General features: G+C 39.6%; 1 protein-coding gene across 4 annotated transcripts in view; it reads left to right on the forward strand.

Annotated features, from left to right (window-relative positions):
• mtcl1 (microtubule crosslinking factor 1) overlaps positions 1-8,720 on the forward strand; it is a 45,897-nt gene extending 37,177 nt beyond the window's left edge. For 2 of the 4 annotated variants that reach the window (XM_077515740.1, XM_077515750.1), the window contains 2 exons: positions 966-2,400; positions 6,708-8,720. In XM_077515740.1, the coding sequence (XP_077371866.1) occupies positions 966-2,400; positions 6,708-6,899 (1,627 nt within the window). In that variant the 3' untranslated portion in view covers positions 6,900-8,720. Of the gene's footprint in view, positions 1-965; positions 2,401-4,261; positions 4,315-6,707 lie in introns of all 4 variants that reach the window. The other 2 variants (XM_077515756.1, XM_077515763.1) reach the window with 2 other exon arrangements.
• The last annotated feature ends 2,410 nt before the right edge of the window (positions 8,721-11,130 follow it).

An 11,130-nucleotide genomic window follows, 5' to 3' on the forward strand; every position in this document is an offset into this window, starting at 1 on the left:
ATGTCACCCAAGACACCTATATGTGCTCTCTACATTTCGTCAGTGGAAACGGGCCTGCAGCTGAAAATCCGACTAAAGGGATGTTTATCGTCTGCTTTCTCAGCGTTAGACTTGTTAGCTGCCTGCTACAACATGCTAGCTACTAGAGTGGTCACTGTGTCACCATGTCACTTTAACAAAAGTGATTAGACAGTAGACAGAAGTAATAGCCCAAAGGTCGGCTTGAAATCTTGAAATGAAAATCGTGACTTCAATGTGTTTCATTTTTGTGAAAATTAGCGACCAACACGATATTAGTAGTCATCTAGACCAGACCACACCGGAGTGGCAGCAACGGTCATTCAATAAATCTTACCTTCCTACGAAAACTGCTTTCTTTCCGTCCACTTTGAGGTCTCTGCATGTCAACCACCGTTTAAGCTGTTCCAAAGTGTGTTTGTCGATTGAACCATGTTGAAATTTCATGCCTAGGATGTTGTTCTCTTCCAAAATGTTTACGCGTGTGTCCTATGCTGTTATTTTGTCCGACTCATGCATATTAATGAGGAAAACGTGACATCATTTAAGATCAACCCTATTTATGGTGGAAATCCATCATAACTCTTTTACTGCCACACTTTATCGAAAAAAACAAACAAAAAAACTTTGATATAACAAAGGCTTTGATCATTCATGAAAAAAAAAAGATACAATGCTTCCATCTGCTGACCATTGTTAGTGTTTTTGAGTCCACAACCCATTGACCAGGCAGCGCTGCACTTAGACGTTGCACTGAGAAAAAAAATAAAAATAAAAAACTTAGTTGACGTCATTTTACGTTTATGGCAGCATACGTCGTGATTTTACTAATCGTTATTAAACGTTTTTGGCGGTCAAAGAGTTAAGTGTATGCACGTTGGTGACCCAAATGGAAATGTAAGACTATTCAAATGTTTTTGATTTATTTTTGTGTGTATTCCATCCAGAGCCAAGTCCGTATGCTCCATGAGCGACTTCCAGCGTCTGATGGACAGCTCACCGTTTCTTCCTGACAAGACGCGCCACGGCGAGCGAGGCCAAGACGACGTCACCCCGCCTCTTTCGCCCGATGACCTCAAGTACATCGAGGAGTTCAACAATAAGGGCTGGGACTTCTCGACGTCCGCGGCTGCCGGCCTCGGCCCTGCTTGCGATGCATGGACCGATAAAACCTCAGAGACGCGGGGAGTTGAACCGGTTATTGAGTCCTTCCAACCACCCTCCTGGATCCTCACCACCAGCGCCAGCCTGACCACCACCAGCACAATTAACAGTCGGGCAGGTGTGGGAGAAGATGCCTATGGGGTCCACATCCTCCACAGCCCCACCAGACCTGGGCCAGAGTCGGAGTCAGAGCTCCTTTACGCAAAGGGGACCAAGGTGAGAGGTGACGGGGAGGCGGCCAGTGGGTCAGATGAGGTATTCACCAGTGGGAGGTGGCCGTGTGGCCTTCTGGAAGCCGGGGGATTAAGGACTTCTCCGAACCAGTCCCCCATTTGCCCCACGGTGGGGTACGCCTCCTCACTGGAGCTCCAGCTCTCTCGGAATATGAGCGATGACATGAAGGAGGTGGCCATTTCAGTGAGGAACGCCATCCGCTCCCCGCCTGGGCCCGTGGTCCGTGACACGGCCTGCCAAACCAACGGCTTTACCACGAGAGGCACTCAGACCACGCAGACCATCAGCGTCGGTCTGCAGACGGACCTGCTGAGGAACTTGACCAGCAGCCCCCACCGCTGCCTCACCCCGAAAGGGGGCGGCACACCCATTTCGTCCCCGTCGCGGAATACCAGAAAGGTCCAGTACTCGCCGGTCATCCAGAGTAAGTTTGAGCGGCCCTGCTGCTCGCCAAAGTACGGCTCGCCCAAACTTCAACGCAAGATGTCCTCATCCAACAAGGCGGAGATACCCAACACCAGCCGCGCCGCCACCCCTACAACCCCCCAAAAGGGTAACAGCGAATCGGCGTGGGCGCGCTCCACCACCACGCGGGACAGTCCGGTCCACACCACCATCAACGACGGTCTCTCCAGCCTCTTCAACATCATCGACCACACGCCCGTCGTCTTTGACACCATGCAGAAATTCAACAAGTCCCCCAGTCGCTCCCGTCCCGCAGCTGCCACTGACCCCAGCCCCGACCCCAGGAGTGCCAGGGGCCGCTCCCCCAGCCCCGTGCAGCTGATAGTGGAGACGCAGGGGGACCGGAACGCCGAGGTGGTGAGCATTCGCCAGGACCTGTCGGCGCCCCCGGGTTACACGCTGGCCGAGAACGCAGCCCGCATCCTCAATAAAAAACTGCAGGACGAGAGGAGGATGCAGGCAGGAGGAGTTGGAAGCAAGATGGCCGACCCAGAGAGAGCACAGCCTGGATGCATGGAGGTAAACAGACATCGTATTGATTCTTAACATAGGAATTGGTGTCAAGGAAGTATGTTGAAGTGTACAGTATCGGGACTGAGAAGCAATCTTTGTATGTCAGGGAGGAGCTAAGATTATCCTGGGTTGTTAGTTGGGAAGTTATAGAGAGCCTCTGCAGCTTGCGTCATGAAGTGGCTTACATCATAGTTAGCTAGCTAAAATTAGCTGCCCAACTCCTGACCACCCCTGCCTAACGCAGTTCTGGCGCTGATGTTGACTGATATTGGTTTAGTTTGTTGTCTATATTCGAAACGGATTAATGGACTAGTCTCTCAAATTGTGGGCCAGTCTCTTGGGGTAAAATGGAGGAAAATAATAATTAAAAAGCACTGCATCGGCACCAAAAGACGCCGGCCCACCAGGCATCTGCCCTGTATACCAGATAGCCAGTCCAGCCCTGGTCACAATGACCTCCACCTTCTCCCAGTTACATTTGAGAAGGTAGAGATTCTTCTAAGGGTTCTCATGTTTCAGGACCACCATTTCCATGAACTTTGCTGGGATTTAACTCTCACTTTATTGGAATGCGAGAACTTCTTCTGACCAAATGAATGTGTCAGCTCAGAGAAGATATGAAAGGGATCATGCTTACAAATGAGCATAACGATTCATCGTAATTCAGGATTATCTGAAGATTATTTTGGTAAAGTTGCAGATAATCCTCTTAACAAGAATCAATCTTCACGGGTGGGGGGGATTGGGGTAATAATTACGGACACTTCATCATCAAGAGTTTGTGACTTTGTGCTTTAGGGCGGGAAATCAAACTTTGCCTCTCACACACAAAACACAAATAACTAAAATATTTCACGCATCAGTATCTTCTATCTACACAGTAAATTCTGTAGTCAATTTGACTCTATTTAGATCAGGACCAAATAGACTCAGTTTTAGAGTAATATTTACACCTGGGGAAAGTAAAATAAAGAACTGGAAAAAAATAAAAGTGACTCAAGGGTTGGGGGAACGAACTCACATCAATCAACTTGGGAGACAGCCCATCTACCCTGTGAGCCACGCAGCGCCTGGTTTCTGTTTGTATATCGCTCGTGTCAGCTGCAGCTGATTGCATAATTCCATGGAATCTTCCTAACTCTAAGAGACCAAAAATGATGTCTTTGATCTCTTGGAGATAAGCAAACAGTGGGAGGGGCATAGCTCAGGTGGTAGTGTGGCAGTCTCCCAAGTTGAAGGTCACGAGTTCGACCCCTTAACCCTTGAGTGAGTTTTATTTTATTTATTTTACTCTCATCCTAATGCAAATCTTAGTTTACTCTACAACTGAGCCTATTTGGTCCGTATCTACGTAGTCAAATGTGACTAATAGAGTCAAATTTACACTACAGAATTTACTGTGACGTATTCAAGGCTCAATTTCGATAGCAAAAGAACAAAATCACTAGGAAGTGGTCCTTGTACAACCCTTGGAAAAGGATCAAATGACCCTAAAGTTTACTTTATTCATCCCTAAATGGACAATTCCTCCAGTCACAACCATCCAAGAAACATGAAAACAACAATGACCGAAGGGGGAGACAGAATGGGAAGCCTGACGGGTCATCTTTCAGTGCCCCGTGTTTCTTCGATGAAACTCTTGATGGAGAGTCACCGAGTTATGCATTGAACACGTTTGTCTATTATCGTGCTCTTCCTAACATGACTCTTTTACAGTGTCGCAATTTGCCTTTACCCAACATGGCGGTTGGTCGTACCTCCGCCAGCACTTCCTGTTTATATTCCCAGGTCATCCTCTCCTCTTCTTCCTCAACTTTAACCTTTCCTGGTTTGTCTGTCCCGCCCTCTACTCCCCTGTTTGCTCCAGAAGCACTCTGTCATACTAACAACTCCATGGGGACTGTAAAAAGTCTCCACGATGTAAGTTCCTCCTCCTCCTCCTCCGAGCCACATGGAACGTCATCCTCCTCAGTCACTCGTCAACCTGTCTGTCATTTGAACGCATGCTTCACAGGGCCACAGGCAAAATGATGGCAAAGTTCACGTGTACCATCAGTCCCCCTTTAAAGGACCATGCGGTGCTATTTTGCTGCCATAACGATATCTAAAAGGGTCGCGACGTGTCTAAATTAATACCTTCACTGCCATTGACGGCTATTGACGTCAAAAATATTTTTTTACTGGGCTGGCGGCAGTGAATGAGTTCAGATCAAAACTACAGTATAGCGTTTAATTCATTCTGTGAACACGCTGGTGATGCGAAACGTGTATCTCAAATGATCTTTCTCTATTGACAGAGGCAGAAACACGTTTTTCAGTGGGGTGGCTAATGTGATAATACGACTCACTAAGCGGTGGCCATAAAATGGACACACATGCGCCACTGTTAACTTCACAACTCAAAGATTGTGAGGTCTGCTTTGGATCCACAATGCACATGGCTGAGAATTTGTTAATAGTATCATCCACAGTCAGGGATTCATAAAATAAAATAAAATACACACATCCAGAACCTTGGCCAACACACTTAGAATACAAACAGGAACAAATCTAAGTAAAACAGGCAGTTTTGCTGAGCTTTATTTAGTACATGCCTTTTTCTTTGCTTTTAGTCTACTTCTATCTCATGCACTGGTTCGCTTGCTAACAGCCAATCAGAGTGATCGTCACCAACGGTCAATGCCATTTTACATTTTGCTGATTGACAGCTCATTGATTAAAAATCATTCAGATTTGATTCTTGTAAAAATACTTTATTCCAGGTAAATAGTTGTAAAACTTCAATTTTCCTCAATAAAAAATAACTTTTTAAACCAAAAATAAAGGTGATATATATATATATATATATATATATATATATATATATATATATATATATATATATATATATATATATATATATATATATGAAACTTTTTTTTTTTCAAAGAAATACTCTTTTACATTTATCGGCCATTTTAAGACTGCTATTTTTTCCTTGGAAATAAATACATTTTTCAATTACGTAATTCACCTTTTTTGGAGAAAAAAAAAATCAGAACAACATTTTTTTTACTGGGAATATTTAAAAAATATGAAATATGAAAGATAGAATGGGAATTTTATTTTTGTAAGATTTTGTTTTTTGGGTTAAAAGTTTGACATTTTCTCCTTTTTCCAATGAAACAAAAATAAAAATAATTATTGAAAAAGATTTTTTTTTCATGCTGAAAATATTTTGAGATAAATTACCTCTTTGGAAAAAATATTACTCCCCTTTGAAAAATATGACTTCATGTAATTCTAGAAAATATAATATAACAATATTTTTTCTTTATTAAAGGAATACTTGACTCATTGGGCCATTTTCAGCAGTAAAAAGTTTATATTTTGTCTATAATTAATGTGCTAATTTCATTATTTTTCATGTACAATTAGTACTTTAAAAAGTAACGACCATGGCTCAGTTTACTGACCAAACCCAGAAAACAGGTAAGCCATGATTGGCCGTTACCTACTTCCTCAGCACAGGTGATGTCATCATCAGTCGACAGCAAGTAGAAAAAATGACTTTTTAAAGGTATTCATTGTATATGAAAAATAATGAAGTTATCAAATTCATTTTGGACAAAATATTAAGTTTTCATCGCTGAAAATTGTCCAATGAGTCAAGTATCCCTTAAAAAAAAACAAAAAAAACAAACACATAAAATCCTCCCAAAAATCATACTGTGGTATTAATTTCCACATCATGTCAATGAATTGTTGTTGTTGTAGCGCCCCCTGAAGCTCAACACACCACACAACCAATAATTTCTATGAGGAAAAGGGTGCCAGCCAGTATGGTCCTTTAAAGCTTCATGTGTTCAAAACATTCCAAATGTGCTTTGGGGTGTTTATCACACATTTCATGACAGGTTGTGACGTGCTCTACTTCAAGTATTTTGTTTTTTTCAATTAACGTCTTTATTTTATTTCCATTTACCCTCACACGTCCTCTTCCAGTTCCAGACCATGGGCAGTATGCGACATCTTATCTGTCATCATTTAACTCAACACTTAAAAGTGGAAAACTCCATCTTAAGACACATCACAGGCCTTTGGTTAGATTTTAGAAGAATCATTTTTATTTATTGGACAAACATAATTGGAGGAAAAGGCCCTAAAGGTGTTTTAAGGGGGGTTTGTTTCCCGTCGTGGATCACGTTTGTGGATTTTACTGAATGTTGGTTGCATGGTTTGTGGCGGTCCAAGCAAGCTTTCAAAGTTTTCCCTCCCAGATCAACTAACAACACACGGACGGAATACATTGAGAAACTGTTTGTCATTGATAGGACCTCCCTCGCTCTCCTGTGGCTCCACCTTTGGACTCCTGTTTCCTGCGACCGGCCCGACCGGCCAACCGCCGCCCCCCATCTCGTTGGGCCAACCTCTCGCCGCCACCCACCTCGGCATCCGGGAGGAGGTTCACCTTCCCGCCACCGGGACGGCGCACGAATGCCCCGGAAGGCGACGCGCCGGCGTGACCCTCGTCTTCTACCTCTTTGACGTCATCCCCTCATTCATTCGCTCCCCAAAATGAAACTAAGAAGCTCATTGGTCACCTGAGAAACACCAGCTGACCCCTCGGGGGGGAAATAACACAACTTTTTGAAATGTACTGTAATCATGTCAAAGTATTACAAATCATCACAAATGCATTTTCATATTAGGTGCCTCTTCACACTCAACTTCATCTTTTGTCCATAAGTACACGATGTGTCTCTAGACTTTTTTTTTTTTTTTTTACTTGAATGTTATATTATGTCTCACTTCCAATTCATGCAACATAGTAATGTTATGGCCACACTGAAAAGAAAAATACATTTTACTACGATACTAAATTCAGAATGTTATAACAGTCAAATCAAGAAAGGAAAAAAAAAAAACTTAATAGCCTAATATGTTGATGAAAAAAGTTTTAATATATAGATTTTTTTTTTAAGAGGGATCTTATTTCTTTAAAAAAAATCTTAATTTGGGAAAATTTTGAGGGAAATAATTTTTTTAAACCCATCTTTTGTTTTTCTTTAGAAATATTCAATTTTAAAAAAGTATTGAAAATTAGGACTTATTTTCCCCAAATTTCAGATTTATTTTTTTTGTGTCAAGAAATGTTTTGCCTACTTTACTGAGGAAAACCTGATTTGAAGATTTGTTTTATTCTTAATTTTATTTTTCTGTGAATGTAGTACTTTAATACTTTTTTTTTTTTACATCCAGAAGGTTTACTTCTTTCCACTTAATAGATTTTTATTTCTTAAAAAAAAAAAAAAAAAAAAAGGCCTCCTGAAAAGTATTTTTTTTTTCTATTGGAAATATCAGACCAAAATTTCTCTTATAGGAAAAAAAAATGCAATGGTTTTTCATAACATTATTTTCTCAGAAATAAATGATAAATGCAACTTTGTCTTTGGAAAAATTAATTTCTTCATTTTGAAGAAAAAAAAACAACCTTTTTTTCATGAACAAATGTTATTCTCTCCCCCCAAAAATCTGCCTTTTCTAACTCTTTCTCGAGTCATTCTTTTCTTGTTTTCTCTAAATTTAAGTTTTCTCTATTTTTAGTTTTTATATTTCTCTCGCTCATACATATCTTATAGGACATATTTTCTCCAAATTTAAGACCTTTTTTTTTCCCCCTCACAAATGTTTACTTATCCAATTTTCATGAAAATGTAGTACTGGTTGAAAAACATTTTGGAAAAAAAAAAATCTTGATAAATACTTTATTTTTAAAAGACGACTGAAAGTTCATGTAAGAATCTGATTTTTCTTGCTTTATCATATTTGTATATTTTCTTTTGAGTGTGGCCCTGATTGTCCTTGCTAGGACATTAATTTCTCACTCGAATGTTAGACTGCGTCAGTTCCAAAATTGTGCACAAAACTTCCGCTTCTGTGGTGTGAAGTGGAAGACGTATGATGTCATTTTCCCCAACCCAACCCTCAAGGTTTTCACTCTACGAGTTTTTTTTTTTTTTTAATGAAAACACGGGTGAAGAGAATGACGACTTTATGCATCTGTGCGAGGCAGTTATCCGTCTAATATTTGCATGATGACACTAGCACTTTAGTGCACGTACAAGATGAGCGCTCGTCACTGTTATATTGAACTGTTTCTTGTGCGTTTTTTCTATAGTGGATGACTGCACATGTCAGTGTGTCTTTGTACGCTCATCGTATGTCTGAACAGAATGTGTTGGACTTAAAAAGAATGTTTTAGATTAAGAATCTACGTGATACAATCTATAGTCTTATGTATAGAGTCGATTAATGTCATTAAACATGAATGTGTATTTACAAGATCACCGCCTCTGAGTGTCTTTCTTTCCAAATTTGTGTGTTAGTTCCTGTCAGGGTTACCTGTTTGACATCTATTAAACATGACACAAAAAGGAGAGAAGACACTCAGTTCAGGGCTCGCGAGGAGAGGAACTGACTGATACAATTCACTCCTGCAATCTCTGAAGATTCCTCTCCTCACCCTCTCTATTTGGTTTTTCCAGGCCCCTAGTTACATGGGTGTTCCAACCCTAAAAATGCAAATGCAAGGCATAGTTGGAACACACTGTACTTGTTTGTCTATGTGTTGTGCATGTGAGTAGAAGATTACTGAGTACAATAATTTCTTCACAGAAAACAGGCGACCTCAGCAGACTGGCTCGAACCATTCTGCTGCGTTAGATGTTGTGGTTCTTCAGCTTTTTGAGTCATCTTCAAATAGCCAGACTATGTGAATGTGAGTGGGAACAGAGCAAAGTATTCTTCATTGCAAGCAGAAGCAGTTCTTCATTGCAGCAAAAGTATGATAAGATAACATATATGGTGGCTAGGCTATGTGAATGTGAGTGCGACTGCAAAGCAAAGCATTCTTGATTGCAAGCATAAGCAGTTCTTCATTGCAGCAAATATATAATTTATTATTTACAATTATTCCTACAGTTCCCAACACAGGATTTAACGGGAGCAGACACACATGGGGAATAAGAATAAGAAAAATGGCATCTGGGAAGTCAAATCCTCTTTACATCACGCAACATCAGGGGCATTTTATTAGGTACACATACACACTAATACTGTATGTGACGTATAATACGGGATTAGGATTTAGGTAGGTTAAGATTAGAATAAGAATGAAAAGGGTTAGAATTGTGGTAGGGTTAACGGTACGGATTTGGGGTTATTAAAGGTTTAAATTAGGGTCATGGTAATGAGTTATTTATTTATTTAAATTTCTTCGGGGGAAAATAAAGTTCAAGAAAAAAGTATTTGATAAGAACGTTTAAAAATATATTTAAAAAAATTTGGGGGGGAGGGGGTGATGCGACTTAGGAAACTTAAAAAAAAATAAAATAAAATAAAAAATATAAAAATAGGACTTTACAATACAAATCTGGCTATTCGGGCTTGATGTAAAAAAATAAATAATCCCTAAATCCTCTGGCTTTTTTTTTTCCACACACGCAAAAATCAGATTTTAAAAAATGACTAACAATTTATTCCCCCCCCCCCCCCAAAAAAACAAACAAAAAAAAACAAAAAAAACTACAGTATAGCGTTTAATTCATTCTCGTTTCCATAGTTAGGGCTTTATTAATAATAATAATAATAATAATAATAAATTAAAAAATTTAGGGCTAAAAGTTCTCTGGGGAGGGTATATTTTTTAACCAAAAAAAATAATACATATATATACATATATATATATATATATATATATATATATATATATTAGTTTAGTTTCCATACGGTGTGTTGTTGACAAACCCCAAAGGTGCCGATGATGCTCCCTTTGCACTCCAAAGTTACCAACATGAATTATTCAGCGTGCAGAGTTGCATGCTGGGAGCCACCGCTGGCGCCCAGGGAGGAAGACGACGTCCCGCTCTTCATTTCATCCGCACTTGAGAGGAGCCCACCAATTCTGTTCAATAATTCACCATGCGAGCAGCCCCCCTCTGACGCGCTCCAAATATGCTGCACGCATGCACACCAATATGAAGGATGCCGCCTTCGTCATGTGAAGGTCACATTGAAGCATTTTTCTAAAAATAGGACTACTGTGATTCAAATTGAAATCAATAATTAAGCATTTTAACTTGAATTAACTTTAACTTACAATGCACAAAACAACTCGAACAGCATTTCATTTATCTCTCAATGGAAAAAAACAAAAAAACAAATTCTCTTCATGTTTTCAGCTATTTTTCTTTAAAGGGTAAGTTAATTAAATAAAAAAAATGTTCTTCACAATGTCTGTAATATTCCATTTGCGGAATATGAATTCAAGTGCAAATACGTCATACTGTACATACTATTAGAATCTCTTTATTCAGAAAAATCTGACACCCCCCCCGACAAAAAGTAAGAAATTTTAAAACTCTGAAAAAACAATTTCTAACAATAATCTGTCTATTCCCTCAAAAAACATGACCCCTCCAGGAACGTAAATACTTCAGACATTTTGTTCCTCTGATATTGATAAATCAGAATTTAAAAAAACACTTTACATGTGTAAAAGTAAAACTTCATTCCCCCCTCCCCCCCCACAAAAAAAATAAAATTGTCAACTTTAAAAAATATACATGTTTTTATTAGAACATTTTTGTTCAAACATTACAATTTTATCCTCTAAAATAATAATAGTAATAAAAACATGTTTACCAATATAATTAGAATTTTTGATTTTGGAACACAAATCCATGATCAACTAGA

This window comes from Festucalex cinctus, chromosome 1 (assembly GCF_051991245.1).
Source record: "Festucalex cinctus isolate MCC-2025b chromosome 1, RoL_Fcin_1.0, whole genome shotgun sequence".
NCBI classification, from domain to species: domain Eukaryota; kingdom Metazoa; phylum Chordata; class Actinopteri; order Syngnathiformes; family Syngnathidae; genus Festucalex; species Festucalex cinctus.